General features: G+C 36.3%; 1 protein-coding gene across 15 annotated transcripts in view; it reads left to right on the top strand.

Moving 5' to 3' along the window:
- The first annotated feature begins 2,970 nt into the window (after nucleotides 1–2,970).
- The window catches only part of kcnt1b (potassium sodium-activated channel subfamily T member 1b), a 91,758-nt gene continuing 71,385 nt past the window's right edge, over nucleotides 2,971–23,343 (top strand). For 3 of the 15 annotated variants that reach the window (XM_084114418.1, XM_084114416.1, XM_084114408.1), the window contains exon 1: nucleotides 2,974–3,111. In XM_084114418.1, the coding sequence (XP_083970544.1) occupies nucleotides 3,017–3,111 (95 nt within the window). In that variant the 5' untranslated portion in view covers nucleotides 2,974–3,016. Of the gene's footprint in view, nucleotides 3,112–17,239; nucleotides 17,812–23,343 lie in introns of those variants that run through there. The other 12 variants (XM_084114420.1, XM_084114414.1, XM_084114417.1 and 9 more) reach the window with 7 other exon arrangements.

Genomic DNA, 23,343 nt, shown 5'->3' with positions numbered 1-23,343 from the left:
AATGTAACATATTGTGTATGTACTTAAAAAATATATTGCCTTTACAAAAAAATAAAAAATAAAATAAAGTTGTCCTCCGAAGAGGGGGGGTGGAGGTGGCCAAAAAAAAAGAAAAAAAAAAAGAAAAAAAAAAGAAAATATTGTCATTCGGTATTACCAAAAGTGTCATTCGGTAATACCGAAAATATGGTTATACCGAATGACCTACTGGTTGTACCGAATGACAGCAACGTATGTAGGTCATATTTGTACATATCTAGAATAAATAAATACAACATTTTATTAATAGGAAATGTGCAGAGTATATTATTACATCATTTTGACAGAATTTTACTTTTGCAGATGCCTTTATCAAATAAGGAAAAAGCAGCTTGTTACTGGGAAAGGATCAAAGCTGATCCTGTTAAAAAAGAAGAGATACTACCTAAAGAAGAGAAAAGTATAATTTGTTTTTATTATTTATATTATTTAATTATTATTATTACTATTATTATAATACTATATATAGTAGTAATTGCATCATACCATTGTTACAATGCATACAAGCACTCTATTTTGCATTTAGTAACTAAAGAAAACTTGAGTGATTAACAGGTTTAATTATACAGTAGGCTATAGTTTAATTTAAGTAGGCTACATAGTTTGATTAGGATTGCACGCGCCTAGTTGTCTCTTTAGTGTCCGTGTTGTCGAGGATTTCAGGTGGTCCAGGAGATGGCGATGTAAGCTTTGAAGGGGAGAGAAGAGAAGGCTGTACGGATGACTTAGTGGCTTTACCTAACAGATGCAGAGGTGACAGCGTCTCAAATATTTCCCTGCTGCCCTACATCTCGCCTGACGCGCAGCAGTTGCCGTTTTCTTCTCGCGAATAAAGGCTTTGGGCTCAGAGGATGCAGAGAGAATCTGAACGCGTGAACTTCTAGATGGTTGTATGATGGGGACAACATATTATCTTGCTTAAATAATAACCAACATCATCAGCATCTCATAGATGCAAAGTTGAATCGCAGGCGACAAAAATAAACAGAGATGTTGAAGGTATTGGGAATTTCGCCCAGTGGTGGTCGTCTGTAAGAGGAGGGTTTAATCAGGGTCGTTATACGCCCCTTTGATGCAAGTTTCCATGGAGGACGGATCTATTAGGAGGACATTACCATCGGAAGTCCTTCACGGACTCTTCGCAGTGGCTTTTGTAAAAAATGTGCGGCGCTTGGGTCGCCAGTAACACGGTTATTTACAATGATGGGACCGCGCAGCCAGTCTCAGGCAGGTGAGGACATCGTATCATGTCACGGATGACTAATTCGCGTTTTATTGCGCTGTGCTTCGTACTTTTTACATGTATCATATTGTTTGGTGAAGATTGCTTTTGGGAATAAGTAGTGCTATTGATTTGCTTGTGAAAATCAACCATGCATTGCTTTATTATTATTTTTGAAAACCTATGTTGAGTGGGAAAAAAGCAAACCAATATAAAAAGTAAAACTATGTAGTTGTTACAAATACTGAATTTTATAAGCAATATCAGTACAGATGATGATGATGGTGATGATTTTGTGTAAGTGTCTGAAAACTGATATGCAGAATCGATTTTTCATTGTTGTATATGTTTTTATATGTTTATATTATTTAAATATGTTGTTACCTTAAAGTAGAGCTGGACAACTATTGAATATTTATTACCAATAATAATAATCTTACCAATAATACCAATACAGATTATTATTATTGGTAAGATTATTATTATTGGTAATAAATATTCAATAGTTGATAAATAGAATAAATGGCTGTTATATAAAGGTTGAATAACTGTCCAAACAGTGCATTAAATCTGTTAACTGTGAATATTGTTGAGTGGTATTCTGTACAGCTCCACCAAATGGTGCTTTTTATTTCTAGACTTGATAGTAAGCAACGAGTAACCAATTAATTGTGCATATCGCTAACAAATATTGAACCGATTATCGGTCTATCATTGCTTTAAAGAGCTATTTCTACCTGATTTGACTTTAAAAAGTTACTTAATATATTTGTGATTTTGTTATGTACTGTATTCAGTTTTTTAGTTATTTATAAAACTAATTAGTTTAGATGTTACCATTTGAAGTACATTTTTCAGTTGCCAGTGTCTGCAAGGGCATTTTTTTGTGTGTCACTGCCATTTTTAGCCTTAGGAACACCCATTTTTTTATATCCTCAACACAGTCCTTTTTTATTAGCGTCTGAACACTGTATAACCCTTGAGCAAAGGTACATTTTAGTCTGAGTTTTATGCGCTGTACTTCACTGTACCCCTTGGCCAGCCAGATAACCCTCCACCCACTCATCAGCGATTTGCACACTAATGCAGTGGCTCACTACTGTCATTACACACTCATGTGTCCATGAGAGCGCTAATAGAAACCATACAGGGAACATTCTAGATGACAGTTTTCACAGTGTACAAAATGTGACAAGAATGACATAAAAGGTGAAAATCAGTGCGTAGATTGTAGTTCCTCAAGGGTATAATTATGGCCAAGGATACTGGTGAACTATCTGTGAAAGATGTCTTGTTATTCATTCACTGTTAGATAGAGACTATTAAAGCTTTCCAGCTTAGAAGTTATACATACAGTTACAGTTATGTGAATTAGTCTAAAGTCATGTATTTCTGCTGTAACCCTGCATTAGCCTACAACAGCATGGATTCATTTTATGTTTATGCATGTGACATTAGCAGTAATCCTTATCATTTCTCTCCATATTGTCAGAGCCAAGCATGACTCCGCCACGATGCTCATCCTCCGCTGCTGACAGGTAAACATGCTAAACATGCAAACTGTGTCCACAATCTCACAACTGATTAGTTGTAGTCCTGAAACTATTAATGAATAATACATTGTGTATACATGCATAATGTATACTATATCATATATTTACGATTTACGTCTGTTTCTTCAGGTTGCCTACGGAGACTGTTCAGAGAAATAACAGCAGTAATACTGGTGTTATTCTGGACATTTCCACCCTGAAAATGGCCGATGTGGACTCTGAGGTTCCTCCTCTACCTCCACGATACCGCTTTAGAGATCTGCTGCTCGGAGATCAATCATTTCAGAATGATGACAGGTAACTTCATACTGTGTGTCCTCAGTGGCTCACTCTCAGGAGGTGTACTTTATGAATTCATAAAGCTTTCATAAGGCCCACATTTACAGTACACTGGTATTGCTGTCCACATATAGGGTTTTTCTCGGGTTTTTCTCGCCACCTTTAAATAATAAATATAATTAAATAATTTGTATTTTAACTTAAACTAGAAATGATAAATAAATACATACATAAACATTTAGATGCTTCCACATGCAGCACATTTTTACGTTAAGTTTTCTGTGTGTGTGTGTGTGTTAAAAAAGAGACTGCATTCTAGATATTGTTTCATGATTCATTATATCAATACCACACCTGCAAGTGTACAATCAAACTAGTGGACTGACAAACCAGTGGACTGGATTTAACTGTCATATAATATCAGATATAAAATGCATCTTAGCAAATTGTACATTTGGTGTATATGTTCTATGTTTGCTTTATGGACATATATAATGAGTGTAAAAGTTTGCGTTTGTGTGAGAATAACATGAAGTGTGTGTTTTTTGGGTTATGGGGAGCTGTCCTTCACTGTGGTGCTGAAGTTAAATAGAGGCTGAAATGCAGGGCTGAAGAAACACTGTACATGTTTCTCTTGCTCAATGACTCAACGCTTTGTGATGGATTCAAGGCCGTAACATACAGTACAGTCAAGACTGCCTGCGTATAAGAGAGCCATTGTAACTTATTTAAATAGCTGTGAGCTGTTTCTAAACATGCATACAGAAAAACGCAGAGGTGACATTCAGGGGAACCTTTATGTTTTCAAGAAAACTTTATCATCCTTGGGCATTGAGTGGGATTTCTGTTTCTTTAAATGTTTTTTTTACAATTGTTTACACAAGAAATACGTTATTTCTGCATCATTTAGCTAACAATAACAGACATCATGGCTGCTCTGAGTCTGCTGTGGTTTTCTTGGTGTATTCTTCGTTTTCCCTCTGGTGTGTGAAAATTGTGCTCTATTATCCCTCTGTGGCGCAAGCCACAAATCATTGATCTGTTTTTTTGAAATCCAGCTTCTGTTCTTGTATTACTCCTTCGTTCTGTTGCATATCTCAGCTAGTCAAAGCATGTAGTCACATTATAAGATTCACTGGCTTGGTTTAATTGTCTTACAGTGCTTATGGCAATGGTTGCACACTATTATTTGAGCCCTCTCTGGCAGGTTGTAAGTGGTCCATGTGTCTCAGGGGAGACTGCTGACTTCAAACTTTTCCCTTTCTAAGTTTCTTTTTCAGGCCAGGCCAGGCCAAGTCAATGTAACGAGAACACTACATAATTTATCTTCACACTAAAGCTTAACTGTGACTCAAGCTCTTAGAAATGAAGCACACAGAAAGCAATATCCTGCAATGTGAGCGCTGCAATCATGGACTTATGCCATCACTGATTCGACTTCTTTTACTCGCATGTCCTCTCTGTATTCTCAGCATTTGTTAAGATACTTATACTTTATATATACAGGCATGTGAAAAAGAAAGGACACCATATTGAATGCTATGGTTTTATGTATCAGGACATAATAATCTGGTCCTTGGCAGGTCTTAAAATTAGGTTAATACAACCTCAGATGAATAATAACACATGGCACATTACACAGTGTCATTATTTATTTAACAAAAACAAGGCCAAAATGGAAAAGTCATGAGTGACAAACTAAGTACACCCGTACTGCTTCCAGGAATTAAGAGGGTAAGTGATTTTGATTAATTGATCATTAGCAAGTGTGATTGCCTCTATAAAAGCAGAAATTTGGGCAGTTTGCTGGTCTGGAGCCTTCAGGTGTGTGTTAACACAATGCCAAGGAGGAAAGACATCAGTAATGATCTTAGAAAAGCAATTATTGCTGCCACCAGTCTGGGAAGTGTTATATGGCCATTTTCCAAACAATTTGAAGTCCATGATTCTACTGTAAGGAAGATTATTCACAAGTGGAAAAGACAGTTGCCAATCTTCCCAGGCGTGGACGTCCCAGCAAATTTACCTTAAGGTCAGACCGTGCAATGCTCAAAGAAATCGCAAAACAACACCTCAAGAACTACAGGTAGAAGCTTTTTCTCTCTAAAAAGAACATGGCAGCATGGCTTAGGTTTGCATCTGTTAAGTTGCATCTTAATAAACCTCAAGACTTCTGGAACAATCCTCTGGACAGACAGACAAAGTAGAGATGATGGCCATAATGCACAGCGCCAAGTTAGGCGAAAACTAAACACAGCATAATCAGCAAAAACACCTCATACCGCTGATGGAAGGTTGATGATTTTTGGCTTGTTTTGCAGCCACAGGACCTGGGCCCCTTACATTCATTGAGTTGACCATGAACTCCTCAATACACCAAAGTATTATAGAGTCAAATGTGAGGCCATCTGTCCGACAGCTAAAGCTTGGCCGAAATTGGGTCATTCAACAGGACAGTGATCCCAAGCGAATCTGCAACAGAATGACTGAAAAAGAAAAGAATGAAGGTGTTGCACTGGTCCAGTCAAAGTCCAGATCTCAACCTGACTGAAATGCTGTGGCGGGATCTTCAGAGAGCTGTGTATAAACCAATGCCCGCAAACCTCAATGAACGGAAGCGTCGTTGTAAAGAAGAGCGGGCCAAAATTCCTCCAGAACGATGTGAGAGACCAATACTGCCATACAGAAAATGACTCCTTCAACTTATTGTTGCTAAAAGTGTCTCTACAAGCAATTGAATAATAGGGTGTACTTAGTTTGTCACCCATGGCTTTTCCATTTTGGCTTTTTTTTGGTTAAATATATTATAATATCTTATATGTGCTGGTCATATAATTAGAATATCATCAAAAAGTTGATTTATTTCAGTAATTCCGTTAAAAAAGTGAAACTTGTATATTATATAGACTCATTACATGCAAAGTGAGATATCTCAAGCCTTTATTTGTTATAATTTTGATGATTATGGCTTACAGCTTGTGAAAACCACAAAATCAAAATCTCAGAAAATTAGAATATTACATGAAATCACACAGTAATTACACAGTGATAACATGGTCATTGAACCAGGTTTTGGTTCTTTTGGCAGTGTGGGCAGGTGCAAATCCTGCTGGAAAATGAAGGAAGCATGAAGTGAAGATGAAAATGTGACTGAAAATGTCCTGGTAGACGGCTGCGTTGACTCTGGATTTAATAAAGCACAGTGGACCAAAGTCCTCTTTTCTGATGAGAGCAAATTTTGCATCTCATTTGGAAACCAAGGTCCCAGAGTCTGGAGGAAGTATGGAGAGGCACACAATCCAAGATGCTTGAAGTCCAGTGTGAAGTTTCCACAGTCTGTGTTGGTTTGGGGAGCCATGTCATCGGCTGGTGTTGGTCCACTGTGCTGTCCACTCAACGCAGCCGTCTACCTGGACATTTTCAGAGCACTTAATGCTTCCTTCAGCAGACAAGCTTTATGGAGATGCTTCCTTCATTTTCCAGCAGGATTTGCACCTGCCCACACTGCCAAAATAACCAAAACCTGGTTCAATGACCATGGGATTACTGTGTAATTACTGTGTGATTTCATGTAATATTCTAATTTTCTGAGATTTTGATTTTGTGGTTTTCACAAGCTGTAAGCTATAATCATCAAAATTATAACAAATAAAGGCTTGAGATATCTCACTTTACATGTAATGAGTCTATATAATATACAAGTTTCACTTTTTTAATGGAATTACTTAAATAAATCAACTTTTTGATGATATTCTAATTATATGACCAGCCCCTGTAAATGTATATGTTACTGTTTTTACTGTATTTTTGGTCAAATAAATGCAGTCTTGATGAACATTCAGTTGCAGACTCCAAAAGTTTGGGGTTGGTAAGAATTAATGGTTTTGAAAGAAGCCTCTTATGCTCATCAAGGCTCCATTTTTTATTTGTTTTTTGTTCCCTGTCATTTTGTCTCTATGCAAGTCTCTACAAGTACAGTTCAATTGAACAATTCATGCCATTTTTATTTTATTTTGAAAGTAGTCATAATGTACATGTCCTTAAACATTTGACTGTTATTATCCCTTGACATTATCCCTTGTTTAATTAAATTTTCCCCTGTCAGTTGTCAGTTAATTGTTATGAACTACTATGCAAAAGTGAAAGAACTGTAACTAGTTAGAAGGAAGATGGTAAATTCACACTAAAATGTTTCACACTGTAGTTCAGCTCATGCTGTCTGTGCAACAGAACAGTTTGGTGCTGATCATCCTTGATCATTAGAGATTACAGTGTGTGTGTGTGTGTGTGTGTGTGTGTGTGTGTGTGTGTGTGTGTGTGTGTGTGTGTGTGTGAGAGCGCACTTGAGTCATTGGCTAATGCTTTAACGTGGTGTGATGTCGGGAATCTCCACATGCTGCTGTCATTTCAATTATGAGATTGTGTGTGGGAAAGTGTGCTTGTGTCTGTTCTGAAATTAAGGCTGTTTGTGTGTATGCGTGTGCTTGTAAGTCCTGTGATTATCTCTAAGGTTGCCCAGAGGTCCTTTCCTCTGACCATTTTGCTTTTCTCTCTCAGTTGCATTACTGTTCCCTCCATTTCAGTTTCTGTCCATCCCAACTCCCATGTTTTCACAGTACATGTGTATGTATATATGCGTCTATATATTGTGTGGGAGTTGAAGAGGACAGAGGACATTTTCTCATGCCAAAATGACAGTACAGAGCATCAGCAGTAGTTTGCTCCAGTCAATCATATCAATCTCACCTTTTTGTGGTTGTGTCAGTGGAAGCTATTGTATCCTCATCAACAGCAGCAAAAGCAGTGTTGTGTGTCCTCACAAAGATAGTAATATTAGAAATGTTTGACCTTGTGGGGACATTTTGATTTATGATCATTTTGATCATTTGATTTATAAACAGCTTATAAATTATACTAAATGATGTTTTTTGAAAATGTAAAAATACATAGTACTAATACATAAATACAAGTTTACTCTGAGGGTTGTGTTTAGGGTTAGGGTTAGGGGATAGAATATATAGTTTGTACAGTATAACTCATTATGTCTATGGAAAGTCCTCATAAATCGTGTGTGTGTGTGTGTGTGTGTTGTATATCTGGTTTATGAGGACACAAATGTATATAATGAGTATTAATAATTGGTGTAAGGGGATAACTGAAGAGTTCAGATGCAAAAGCCTCTAAGTGCCATCTGAAATTTTCTTCTAGAATGATCATTTTTATCAAGCTTGTATATTTAAGTTCAGTAATTTCACTTAAATGGCAATGAAAATGACCTATTAATTGTCATTTAAGTGAAATTACTGAACTTAAATACAGTGAGTAAAATAAGTATTTGAACACCCTGCTATTTTGCAAGTTCTCCCACTTAGAAATCATAGAGGGGTCTGAAATTGTCATCGTAGGTGCATGTCCACTGTGAGAGACATAATCAAAAAAAAAAAAAAAATCCAGAAATCACAATATATGATTTTTTAACTATTTATTTGTATGATACAGCTGCAAATAAGTATTTGAACACCTGAGAAAATCAATGTTAATATTTGGTACAGTAGCCTTTGTTTGCAATTACAGAGGTCAAACGTTTCCTGTAGTTTTTCACCAGGTTTGCACACACTGCAGGAGGGATTTTGGCCCACTCCTCCACACAGATCTTCTCTAGATCAGTCAGGTTTCTGGGCTGTCGCTGAGAAACACGGAGTTTGAGCTCCCTCCAAAGATTCTCTATTGGGTTTAGGTCTGGAGACTGGCTAGGCCACGCCAGAACCTTGATATGCTTCTTACAGAGCCACTCCTTGGTTATCCTGGCTGTGTGCTTCGGGTCATTGTCATGTTGGAAGACCCAGCCTCGACCCATCTTCAATGCTCTAACTGAGGGAAGGAGGTTGTCCCCAAAATCTCGCAATACATGGCCCCGGTCATCCTCTCCTTAATACAGTGCAGTCGCCCTGTCCCATGTGCAGAAAAACACCCCCAAAGCATGATGCTACCACCCCCATGCTTCACAGTAGGGATGGTGTTCTTGGGATGGTACTCATCATTCTTCTTCCTCCAAACACGTTTAGTGGAATTATGACCAAAAAGTTCTATTTTGGTCTCATCTGACCACATGACTTTCTCCCATGACTCCTCTGGATCATCCAAATGGTCATTGGCAAACTTAAGACGGGCCTTGACATGTGCTGGTTTAAGCAGGGGAACCTTCCGTGCCATGCATGATTTCAAACCATGACGTCTTAGTGTATTACCAACAGTAACCTTGGAAACAGTGGTCCCAGCTCTTTTCAGGTCATTGACCAGCTCCTCCCGTGTAGTTCTGGGCTGATTTCTCACCTTTCTTAGGATCATTGAGACCCCACGAGGTGAGATCTTGCATGGAGCCCCAGTCCGAGGGAGATTGACAGTCATATTTAGCTTCTTCCATTTTCTAATGATTGCTCCAACAGTGGACCTTTTTTCACCAAGCTGCTTGGCAATTTCCCCGTAGCCCTTTCCAGCCTTGTGGAGGTGTACAATTTTGTCTCTAGTGTCTTTGGACAGCTCTTTGGTCTTGGCCATGTTAGTAGTTGGATTCTTACTGATTGTATGGGGTGGACAGGTGTCTTTATGCAGCTAACGACCTCAAACAGTTGCATCTAATTTAGGATAATAAATGGAGTGGAGGTGGACATTTTAATGGCAGACTAACAGGTCTTTGAGGGTCAGAATTCTAGCTGATAGACAGATGTTCAAATACTTATTTGCAGCTGTATCATACAAATAAACAGTTAAAAAATCATACATTGTGATTTCTGGATTTTTTTTTTTTAGATTATGTCTCCCACAGTGGACATGCACCTATGATGACAATTTCAGACCCCTCCATGATTTCCAAGTGGGAGAACTTGCAAAATAGCAGGGTGTTCAAATACTTATTTTCCACACTGTATACAAGCTTGATAAAAGTGATCATTCTAGAAGAAAATTTCAGATGGCACTTAGAGGCTTTTGCATCTGAACTCTTCAATTAGTAACCTATAACATATTATAGTGTAAGGTAACCTATAATAGTGTAATAGTGTAACCTTTAATGTAAGGGGATATAATATACAGTTTGTACAGTATAAAAAAACCATTACGCCTATGGAGAGTCCCCGTAAACCACATATTTAAGTGTGTGTGTGTGTGTGTGTGTGCATATTGTGATCTCTGATGCCTGTGTGAACATTATATGTTACATAATGAAGACAGACTTTACGCCAGTTCACTTCACTCTTCACACACACACATTTCCATTGCAGGCTATGGAAGTCCCCTGTTGAATAGTTAGACATCGGTCAGAGTTGCAGGTCCCCTCTTGGCATGTTTAAAAAAAAAACATTAAAAAAATATATAAAAAAAATCCATATTTAAAGTTATATTATGATAAAAAACCTTAAAAGAAAATTTTGTATGTCATTTTTGTTTCTTCAAAATGACCAGAAACACTAGTCCCCTCTTGGCCAGTGTAGAGTGATAGTCCCCTGTTAGTAATATAGACATGTATGTGTGTGTGGTGTATTCACTTAAGAATGAATTTTCATTCACATAACTGATGTCAAATGGTCTCAATAAAGGCTTGTTTTGTGGGCATTATGCTGTTTGTTAGTCTAAACTGATGATGGATAAACTTTCTGGCTAAACTAGCAGCTTGAAGTACCTTATTTCATAATATTGCATCAAACTAATTCCAAAAAGCCCATGAGCACAACAGCTACTTGTTGGATTTGTCACAAAGCATTGTCTATATCTATATCAACTAGCAAGATTGGATATAAAATCATTAAATGACGTCAATCTGACAGCATCAGTGTGGAGGTGTTTTGTGCTAATCTGAGCCTGTGCTGGCATGAGTATGAAAGGTGAATGTGCTTTAGGGCTGTTCCTCCTATGCAGTCTAGACTAAAGGCCAAAGTGGCCTCTGCATCACAGTGAATGGGCGACTGCCATTTATTGTCAGAATATCCGTCTTTCACAAAAGCCACCGGCTGCGTTGAACTGCATTCACTGAAGTTCTTCGTCATGTAAATCAACTTTGTATGCCCAGAATGTTCTTATCAGTGTGGCAAATGTAGGTTTGTTTCCTGACAATAATCTATGACTAAATGTCAAGCACAGCAACACCCTTGCCGCGCCGCAACATGTTAGGAACCATTCAGAAAACCTTAGCAACTGCATAGCAACAACCTGGCAACAATTGCATGGTATCAACATGTGCACTGACAAGCACCAATCACATGCTTTTCAAGATAATGTTAAAATATAGCTTGTTGTATTATGTCCACCTGGATTTTGATAGTAAACAGACAACGCCTCTTGTCAAAACCTGGAGATAGAAAAAACTTTATTTATAAATGCAAGCATCAGTTTGTTTTCCTAAGGATCCATTCTGATATGTTGACACACTTCTCCAAATAAAAGATTGTGGTAGTGCTGCAAATGAGACCTCTGGCTTGACAATTAAATTAGCTGCCATTGTTGAAGCCCTGGCTGTCGAATGTGATAAGCTGTTTTAATGAAGGCAGTGAAAGAGAGAGCAAAAAGCGCGAGAACATTTGTGTATGTGTGTGTCACATGGCTCAGCGAGTGTGAAGAGATGTCTTAGAGGTTAGCCAAGAGCCATTCAGTGGAATGGGAGACATGCTGCTTAGTGGAGGTGGAGATTTCAATCCTCTCATTAGAGCCTGAGTAATTTCCCCAAGACTAGAGAATAAAACCACTTGCATTTAATCTCATGTTATACTGCAGTCTCATATTACACAGTGCCAACAGATGATTTTATGTTTGTATATAATCTAGTTTCTGGAACATATTAAGTTGGATCATCATATTGCATGTCAGTTTTTTAAGAAACAATTCAAGCAACAGATTTGCTGTTTCTCATAATATATCTATTAAGTTCCACAAAGAAAATCAGGCAGGTTTGGAATGACATGAGGATGAGAAAATGATGACAGAATTTTTAATGTTTGGGTGACTGTTTGTTTAAGGGTGGTGTGTACATCACATTTCATGACCATGAATAAACAATATTATGGCCACTGAGTGTGTGTTGTGGCCATGACAACTTATATTAGTGAGAACCACTATGATATCTGTTATCTCTGTTTAAACAGGCCGTCTGCCTTGTTTGTGATCAATGTAGCAGTGAGACAGTCCTTCTCTGATTGTGTACGTGTTCATTTCAAATCACTGCACAAAGACAACAGTACAATATCAACTCCCTGATTAATTATTCAATCCCCCTTACTGAAAAATGACAGCCTATTAAGAGATTAGCCAAGAAATCTCATCTCTATTTTTTGGAATATTGTGATGACTGCATAGCAATAAGACATTTCCCTACTAAAATAACGTTCAGTAATAACACGGCTGTTTAATATTACATTTAAGATCAGTTTGTATCCATTCATTCTCCTATAGGTGTTGTTTTCTACCCATTTTAAATACTAAAGAGTTCTTATAAGGACTGGTGTTAATGTCTGTAAATAATATTTCCTGTTTAAAAGTAAAAAAAATTATTAACACAATTAATGCTGCGTCCATTTTTTTTTATTTCTGAAGTAGCTATGTCTTTTCCCCACATCCTTTGGCTGTTATGATCAAGCTATCTGTTGCTGAGAAAGGAACATCACCAAAAACACTATTTAAAAGGCACAGCCAAAAGTGACATTTATTATGGTAGGTTTGTTCAAATTTTTACAATTAAAAGTTGTTATAATATTTTTAATGTTCTATATTTGCAGTTTAGGCCTGGCTTTCAAGTATACCGTAATGCTGAATGGCTATAATTACTCATTTTATACCCAGAAATAAAAAATAAAAATTGAACAGAGGAATCAGTATCACAGTACATTATTTATTTCTTTGTTTCTTTCTTTTGTGAGTACACATATTCTCTTTGGTTTATTGTTTTCTGCACAGCTGTTTTTTAGAAGTCAACTATTAACACTTTTCCTTTTGTAGTGCTCCTGCAATAGGATGCTCAATTTCCTTGTGAAATGCGCCATGAAATCTCAGAATTACAGCCAGCAATGCTTCCTCTCATTTAGATCTGTACTTCTGGACTGTCTCTGTCTTGGTTTTTATATCTCTGCTTGCCTTTAATTAAGAGCAGTAATGCAGAACTTGTGTAGTGCACAGAGGCATATTCTGAATCATCCATCTGTAAAATCCATCAGCTTTCTCTGCATTGATTCTCCCACCAGACCGGAACATCTTACACATGCTTCATCAGGACTGGATAAGGATGTCATATTATGCCAGAAGGCATGAAGAATCCAATACTTTGCTATATCTGTAGAAGAGCATTAAATGCATTTTCTCTCACAGGCGTGTTTGCTGCTGTTTTGGCTGACTGTGCCCAGTGGGGCTCTCGCATTGATTCAGGCTGCTGCTGTAGAAATTTGGAGCTCTCAGCCTCGTGTTAATGTGTAATGACAGGAAATCATCTCTACACTCAAGACTTCCATCTGCTGTTCTGAGCGGGGAAATGGTTTAGTTATTAGTGGTCTGTTCTGTCAGATGCATTGGCCGTGAATTCTCTGACTTGGCCGTGTTTTTTTTTTTTTTTTTTTTGTGTAACATTTGTTTGCTTGCCTTCGGATAATTTATGATTAACATCAGAAAAGAATAATCCGGAAATAAATAGGTCGACAACATGTGTTTTATAAGACAATACCACACGTATTACCCAATCATAAATTTTATAATTAAATCTTCAGCATAGAATGAGTTTAAGGAGCTTTTTTTTTTTACTTAATCAGATAATTTAGTTTATTCAGTCAAATTATTATTAATATTATTATTTTTACAGCTGATTATGTGCATTTGTGAATACAAATTTTCAAACCAGCTTAGACAGTCGGTACAACAGCTGGACTTTCTTGTTTTATTTGACATAAATTCAGAGACCACATCTATTTTCTATCATCTATAATTTACATTTCTTTTCGAAAACATAACAGTAATTTCATCTTAATTACGCACCAATATGATTTCTGAACAATGTGCTTTTGAAGAATATTAATAATATAGTATGACAAAAATGCAATTTTTTTTCAGCTTTTTGTTTAAAAAGTTTTTTGTTGTTGTTGTTTGAATGAAATTTACCCACATTCAAGTGTTGATAAAAAAAGGATGCATGAAGCTAGAGTAAAATGTTTTTAAAATGGAAAGAGTTAAAGTAGCCTACGGTAAAAGGTATATACAGTGCTAATTAAGGCATTAAGTTCAATTTCCAAAAGATGATTGTTTATTCCTCTTTTTAGTCAACTTTAGCATGGGTGTGTAAACTTATTATTCCTCTTTTTAGTCAACTTTAGCATGGGTGTGTAAACTTATGCATAGCACTGTATTTCAAGTATAAATACCTAAATAGTAGTTGTAGTATAAGTAGTAGTATACAGTAGTAGTATAGTTAAAGTGCAAAAATAATATATAAATAGTAAACTATAAGTATGATGTTATGTTCACCTAAAGAAAACTCACAAGTAGGCTATACTTGCAGTATAAAACTACTAAACTAGTAGTTTACTGAGAGTACACTTCACACTTTCTGAGAGTGTACTTTCATAAACTAAAAAATGTGCTACAAGTATTTGACTAGTAAACTATCAGTATACCTAAGTTCACTTGTAGTATAGTTGCATACCCAGTACAAACGAAAAAATTTGTTGTAAACTAGTTGTGTACTCAGTTTACTATTTCACTTAAAGTATAAACTTAAAAGTATACTTTTTAAACAAAAAAATGGGCTAGTATTGAAACAGTACACTTAAAATAAATACTTAAAAATATACTTTAACTTTACATAAGTATACTTAATAAAATGAACTTGAAGTATACTTATTTTTTTGTAAGGGTAGCATGTTTCCATATGCAGTATGACATACTGTATGTACAGGTAAATATATAAAATGGGGATACGTGTAGACACTTAGGCTATGTAGTACAGTATTAGAGCATTAAAGGAATTGCAGCAAGAATTAGAGGTTATTAGAGGGTTTTTTTTATGTTGGAGTTATACGAAAAGGCACACAAGATGTGTAAAATAAACAGTGTAAAATTCATGATTTACTCTAGTAACATGTACTGCAGTGCATGAAGCACAATAAAGTACTCCATAAGGAGATCATTGTTTGTAGTGCTTCCATCATGTAGTGTTTTAACAAGGTCATTGTTAAGTCTCTCTACATGTTAATGGGCGAAAACTTTCCTATGTTATGGCAAAAAAAAAAAGTTAGACATAGATAATATATTGTAAATTACGTTTTTGCACTGTATTGGCTAATGGTTTGGACAATTGACATAAAATCATAAAATCAAAAGGTTTTATCATGGTGAGAAAACACCAATAGAACTATTTCTAAACATGTTCTCCAAAAGGTCTTATCATCTTCACACAATTTAAAGTAAATTTATCTTGTTTTCAGGATATTTTTATATCAAAAAATATAAATATGATTTAAATATATGATATTGGAATACAACATTTAGCAGTGAACTGTAAACTTGATTAGCTAAAAAAAAATGTTGGTGTTGCTTTAAAATAAAAATCTGATTGGTGGTCTGAATGTCGAGTAGATTCAGCTTAGTGAGTGTTTTTCTCACACCTCCTGAGCTCATAAAAATCAATAATTCTCAGGAACAGTAACAATAACACGGTCTCAGGGAAGATTGAGAAATATGTGTATTGCTCTTCCTCTGACCACAGGGTGTCACTGTGATATTTCATTGGTGGAATCCCCTGTCTACTGTTCTCATAGTGTTACGTAATTGTCATCCTTAGTGCAGAGACTGAACAAGAACAGAGACTCCCACTCAGGCAGTGGGCCGTACTCTCTATTCTTGAAGATTTCATGACTGCGTGTTTATGTTTGGTTTCCAGTGCATGTGCTGTTATAATTTATATAAAAGGTGTGTGGTTTCTGGAGGAACAATATATACAGTAGATATTTGAATATTAGTAAGCCTTTAGGACAGGACACATAATGAGTGTCATGATGACAAAAAATATACAGTTCTTTAAATCAAGTGTTGAACTGTAATTGAAGAATCAATTGCATAAAAAGGTTAACGACCTTAATGTGCTTATATAACATGTCTCATTGATTCAGTGTGATCAGTAAACCTCACAACAACTATACAAATAAACATAATTTCACTTGACTTGTTGAGGATGTGTGTGATACTATGTTTTGGCATACTAAATGGGATAAAACCCTTACAGCATCCTAGACACCACCTAGCCATTATAGAAACCACATAGCATCACACTAACAACCACCCAGAAGACTTAGGCAACTGCATAGCAACACCCTGAAAACCAACTAGAGACCAGAATATATTGCAACATGGATAGGCTCTATTAACTTTGGCAATTAGCAACTACACAGAACACCATAGCAATGTGCTAACAACCACTCAAAACAGTTTAACAATTGCATAGCAACACCTTGGCAACCAACTACAGACCAGAATACCTTAGAAACTTGAGGATGGGCTCTATTAACTTTGGCAAGTAGAAACTACACAGAACACCATAGCAATGCGCTAACAACCACTCAAAACAGTTTAACAAGTGCATAGCAACACCTTGGCAACCAACTACAGACCAGAATACCTTAGAAACTTGAGGATGGGCTCTGTTAACTTTGGCAAGTAGAAACTACACAGAACACCATAGCAATGTGCTAACCACTACTCAAAACACTTTAAGAATTGCATAGCAACTCCTTGGCAACCAACTACAGACCAGACTATCTTAGAAACTTGAGTATGGGCTTTTTTAAATTGAGCAAGTAAGCAACTACACAGTACACCATAGCAATACGCTAGCAACCATTCACAACAGCCTAGCGACAAGCTGAATCATTGTTTTCTTAAGAAAATTGTATTCTGTGCTCATTCTGTAACTTAAATTAACACACAGCTGTCCCATTTAAGATACTTTAGTGTAAATCTCAGGTTTTTGCTACACATTTATTTGCACCCTATATTTAGTTACCAATAAAGAATAAATGCAATTTAATCTACAAAAAAAGAAAAGAAAAAAAATGTAGCAGTGTAGATTTCCTGTTTAGTTGAATAAATAGTTGAATTTGTTTAAAAATGTCTTTCTCACCTCACTTTTAATAACATTTCTTAATGCAGATTATGCTGTTCTCAAAAATGCTTAACTTATACAGTCCATTATCTTCACCTTTCATCTCTCCATTGATTTCATACCGGAAAGGATGCTATTCAGCAGCATTATTAAAATGTGTGGCTAAGCTTGATGTCTTGTTTTGATGTGGTAATGTGATTCGGTACAGATACACTTCTGAGCCGGACCTGCGCAGTTGAGGCTGGAGAATCTCGATATTGAGCACTAAAGACTCCACGCGCCTCTACAGTTCTTCAGTCGTATGATAACCCTCATCGACGTCGTGAGCGCGAAACGCGCGTCCGACAGCAGGTGTATTTACGGATGCGACGCGCGGTAAAGTGAAGCATGAACTCGCGCTGACGGTACCCGTCCATCTCTCCTGCTAGTAACTTGTGAGCCTGAAGAATGGCAGGTGCCAAAAAACCCGAGTCGCCGTCCGAAATCGACCCGGACGGAAAGACCGAAGCCAGGAAATCCTTCGAGCAAATTTGGCTCAATTCGGCGGTGCCTGTTCGGACGATGGGTTCTTTTGAGAGCGATGCTGGCCAAAGGTACCGCAGTCCCGTTTCAGGCAGCATGTGTGTGTGAACACTGTTTGATAATAAAACTGCAGCATCCTCCAGCACGCGCCACATTCACTGCGAATAATTTAAAACGAATGAGCTAATGACGATGGTTGATGAAACGATCAAAAAACATATATTTCGTGTTTAGTTGAGCTTGCATGTAAAAGGTGGCGATTTTGTTCCAGTAGTCGTGAGCGAATCACAACAGTGCATCTTTATTCGTTTTGATCATCTAATACAGGAATGTCATATCTGCCTGATTATGCTGTGGCAATATTAATCTGATCCAAGATTACAAAAGCCACTTAAAACGTTTATAGTTTTATATGACTGGCAGGAGGGTGCTGCATCCAGCAATAGCTCTGTATTAGCCTACATTAAGAAATGAAACTGATTTTGTATTGTAGCCTAATGCAACAGCAACTCAGAAAGCTGAACTAGTAGAAACTTCTACTAATGTGTCAAATAGCCTACTTGTTTGACAGTCAAATATGATGCTTTGTGTGAAGCACATGATAGACAAATGATTTACCTACTTCTTTTAAAGAGCTGTTGAACAAGCAAACGGATGTATTTTCATAGTCACATTTGCTCTGTGTGGCCTTAATATCATATTTAATTTTTATTTATTTCATCAATACACCTCCATCCATTCATTTTGAATGCATGTTCTATATTAAATCTCATTATATGATCTGTTCAGGGTGACTGTGCCCAAGTTATGGATTTCAGAAATGTACATACAAATCACGCAGTTAGCTAACAATTAATTAAAGGCAGAAACAATGAGTTCATTGACATAATGAATACATATTGTTAACAAATGATTAAGGATATAGAAGATTTACTATTGGTGCAATATTGGTGCAAAATATTACAACCATGGTCATATAATGCTGATTGTAGTCACTTGAGGCTGTCAAGCACATTATCACTTATTAAGGTGTGTAATAAATCAATATCTCAGTTTAGATGCAAATCTCATCTCAATATGATGTTTTCATTATGGTTTGGTTATAGGCAGATTAATAATTCACAATGCTTTTCTTTATTATTAGTCCACACCCAGCTCTCATCTCACTCTATAGCCGTTCTTTCAATGTGAGTTGAAGCTCGATGGACCTAATGCAGCTTTCTACAGGGCTGGTTTCATATCTGTTCAATGATGTCCTCTATTTAATGTAATCCACTCCAACTACCCATTCAGCCTATTGCTCTATTGTGTACTGATAATGGTGCACAGAGGCACTTGTGTTTGCAGTTGAGCTGAATATGAGAGATGAGCAATGGGAGAGCTGTAGAGTTGTGCAAAAATGTCAAAATAGTTTTTATAAGGAGCAGTTTTTGGTCTTTTTGATGCTTCTTTGAGTTATTATGTTTTATTGCATGTCAACAAATGGAAATATATTTATTTTGGTAAACCTTTATTTTACAGTGTCATTGTTAGATTTGTTACATGTAGTTACTAAATGCATATTACATGCAACTAACCCCAAACCAAACCCTAATCCTAACCCTTAACACATGTAGTTCCTTAATATTAAACAAAGACACCTTAAAACAAAGTGTAACCTTTATTTGTAATTATTTCATGCAATTACCATGTAATAATCCCTGCAATATTGTTTGGCAAGATAAAATTCAAAGTATTTATGGCATTTTATCTGCAGTTTAATCCTCTGGTCCTCTTGTATTACCTTATTCTGACTTCAGACTTCTAATTTCAGGCTTGTTGTGATGTCTAAACTAGGGATGCACCGAAAGTTCGGCCGCGAAAATAGCATTTTCTGGCCGAAAGACAAACACTGCTGAAAATGTTAGCCGAAAATAAATGCCGCCTCACCCCTCAGTGTTTGGCGCTCAGGTTTCACTCTCGCTCTAGCCGTTATCACTGTGTGATGCTCCACACAATATTCCGCTTTATGTACATGCGCTCCGCTCTGGTTATTTTATTTTATTGGCTTGTATTTTTTAAATTCATTATCATTAAAATGACTGCATTTCGTAAAAAAAAAAGAAGAAGGATTTTCGGTTTGTTTCGGCCCAGAATTTTCATTTCAGTGCATCCCTAGTCTAAACCCATAAACCTGTGAACCCCTAAAGATAAATGGTCTAGAGGTTTTTGGTGGCCAGCAGTTTAGTATTTATTGGTCGTTTAAATTAAATGTGATGTTAATGTAACATTCTTTGAGTCCTCCAGGGCGTGAAAGGAGGAAATATGTCTCTCTGTCTCTCTATTGATCCACTCAGTGAATGCCTCAACAACACTAGGTAGGTCTTTCTTGGCATTAGTTGCCAAGAGCAGACTATAAATAGGGCAAACGCTTACACTAGGATGAATAGGAATGTCAATTAACTTTTTTCTTTCTTACCATCATGAGGTCCAGTAAAAATAAATTAATTACAATTTTGTTTTACACAATACAGAATAAAATGGAAAAAAAAAATGGAGTTGTTCATAAAGTTTTACGGCATTCTGTAGCCCCTACAGTGACATGGTGAAGGATAAAAATATGAGATGGGATAAAAAATATTTCAATGCCTTTGTGTTTTCTCGCAAAAGGTTTGTGTTCTTTTGTGAGTGAACACAAAGTTTCTCGAGAATGCAAACGTTTTGCGAGGGAATGAAAAGGTTTTGTTAGCGAACACAAAATCATTGAAATATATTTTGTCCTCCCATCTTAGATTTTTTTCCATTACCATGTGCCTTTAGGGGCTCCGTAGTTATGCAGTGTATTTTCATGTGGTCATTCAAATTCCAACATCAGGGTTAAATTGATTGTCACTATACTCCTTAAAACATTAACTCATCAATTGCATTGGCACTTTCTTGATATCACATCATATTTTTTCAAACTTTCAAGTTTTTTTTATTTTATTAAATGTATTAAATTAATTTATTATTTTTTATTAATTCACATTATTAAGTATGGGAAGATGGTTGGTGCATGTTGAATTCCCAAATGTGCATGTCACATGTTAAAGTTACCCAAACTCAGAGCAGAGATGGAGTTGGAATCAAGCCGCTCTGAGATGCTGCAAACACCATTTTTAGTTTGAAAAGTTTATGTAAGTGCCAACGGTGTCACACTAGTTAGTGATAACACCCACACGTCCATAATCTGAAATACTGAGTACCAGAATTCTGCCTGAATTAGTTGATGACTGGTCTATTTCAAAAGATTTTTTTAAATCACTGCACCTTTGATTGTGACTAATGCAAAACGTACCACGACACAAATAGCCATCTCTGCCTTCACAATTCTAAACAACCCAAATATTAAAACAAAAATCCTGAATGATCTAAAGTGACTTCAAAGCTACTTTTAGACCACTTCATAACATGTTTTGATTATACCAAAGGACATTTCTCTGCCCTGTCAGGTCTTTCCATTTCTTATTTCAGCACTTAGTGTAGACAGCAAGGAGTGAAAGAGGAGAAGTAAATAGTTTGAATGGTCAACTCTCTTTAAAAGATCACTCATTGTTTGCCCATCATGCTTTTTCATAATACAGATGACACATTTTTGTGCTTCAAATATATTATTATATATATATATATATTTCTCTTATATATTTATAATATATCATATAATCTTACATATTTCATAAATTCCTGCCAAGCTGTCAAACGAGAGGCCTATGCTGAGCAGTCTGCTTCATTTTTAGTTTGACAATTTGACATATATCACAATTTTTTCATATTGAGTCTTTTTTTTTTTTTAAATGAGTCTTACGTAAGTGCAGTACACAATACTGTATATTATGAGCCAAAATATGAAATTTACACCAGTTTTCATATAATGACAATGTATATGAATCATCTACAATTGTGCATTAATATGTCAACAACTCCCTTTCTCAGCTTTAAATAGATCAGGTTTGTAAAAGAACTGGAGCTTCAGAGCACCTCACAGTGAGATAATGTTTCTGAGGGTGCTGTGAAATGCTGTGGTGCAGTGCAGGTTTTGTATTTGTACTGTATGTAGGTGTAGCTTTAGACGAGCGAAAAATCATTCAGTCTGACAGCAGGGACTCAAGAGTCTGAAACCAAGACCGAGCACCATGTTCCTTCCTTGCACACTATTTCATCAGTCATATACATGTTCTTTTTGTGAGTAAGTAGATATCCTACATCAGTGGTTCTAAACCTTTCTGACACGTAGGCTAGACCTCACTGTCGTTCAAAACAGTATTGCCCCTATAAAAGATATTTTCTGATGTAATTGTCAAAGCTGCTTGGTTTCAAATATTTTTTTAATAAAAGAAACTGTATAATCTTATATTAAATTAATTAATGATTCATTTTGTGATTTCAGAAATTTCATGAACTGTGTTCTTCAATAAAAAACAATACTTATAGAGGGGAGAGAAAATAAATATGATTTGACATCTTGATTTTTTTTTTTTTTTTTTAGTTTTTTTTTTTTTTTTTTACATTTTAAAGGCAGGGTAGGTAGGATTTATTAAAAATTAAAGATCCAAATTTGTTAAAACTTTCTATATATATCAATACATAATTAAAATGTAAGAACTCTGAAAAAAAGAGTATAAAAATCAAGTGACTCTAGACCGTATAATCTGTATTAAACACAGCTCATTATTTCGATTCGGGACGAATCAAAGGATTGGCTTAGGCGACTGTCACTCTCTCGCAACCATGGCAACCACCCTTTTGCCACACAGCACCTACCCACTTGCGCGCGACCGTTTGATTTGAGGAGTGCGAGAGGCACGGAACCTGATCACACCTCCGTCCAGTAGATGGCGGTAATGCACTATGTTTGCAAGCTGCCAATAAAATCTATCGAAGAAGAAGAAGAAGGCACTGAACCTAGGAATACCAAAACAATGGCAGAGAAAGAGCAATCTAAATTTACAGTACCGGCATATGCAGTTAGTGAAGGCAAACCAGGCAAAAAAATGCCCCTTCCCCTCCGCTTGTCTCAGGTAAATAATGCGTCCTCTAGCTCAGCGGTCGGAGTCGCGCGTTCATGTGTTTTGGGGACGTGGCTTTGGAAGAAGCACAGAAATGAGGGGGTGGAGTGAATGGAAATAATGAGATGACTTTAAAACAGTCGTGAGAGGTCTACAGACACTCGATTTTGATACTTTCTTTTTCAGAGTACTTACATTTTAATTATGTATTGATATGTACATAAAGTTTAAACAAATTTGAAAAATAAAATTTTTAGACCATTTCTACCTACCCTGCCTTTAATTTAGATTAAAAAAATATATATTATTTGAATATATTAATAATTGTCATTGTAAATCTTTCTGCCGTTACATTTTATATACTCTCTAGAAATGTTGTGGTGTTTTGGTTTGGGGGTAGGGTTAAGGGATCTAAAATATATTTATAAAATCGTAAAAACATGACTAAACAAATTTACTTTACTTTAAATATTTTACACTTCCATAACTGTAAATACCTAATAATGTTTGATGGTTAGGGTTCAACTAACAGGCTGCTGAGCATGCTCAGTTTAATCACTGATGATGCACTCAATTTGT

The sequence above is a fragment of the Abramis brama genome (genome assembly GCF_963993115.1).
Source record: "Abramis brama genome assembly, chromosome: 5".
In the NCBI taxonomy this organism is placed as follows: Eukaryota; Metazoa; Chordata; class Actinopteri; order Cypriniformes; family Leuciscidae; genus Abramis; species Abramis brama.
Note: the sequence above shows the minus strand (reverse complement) of the source record. Positions and strands in the feature narration are given on the sequence as shown.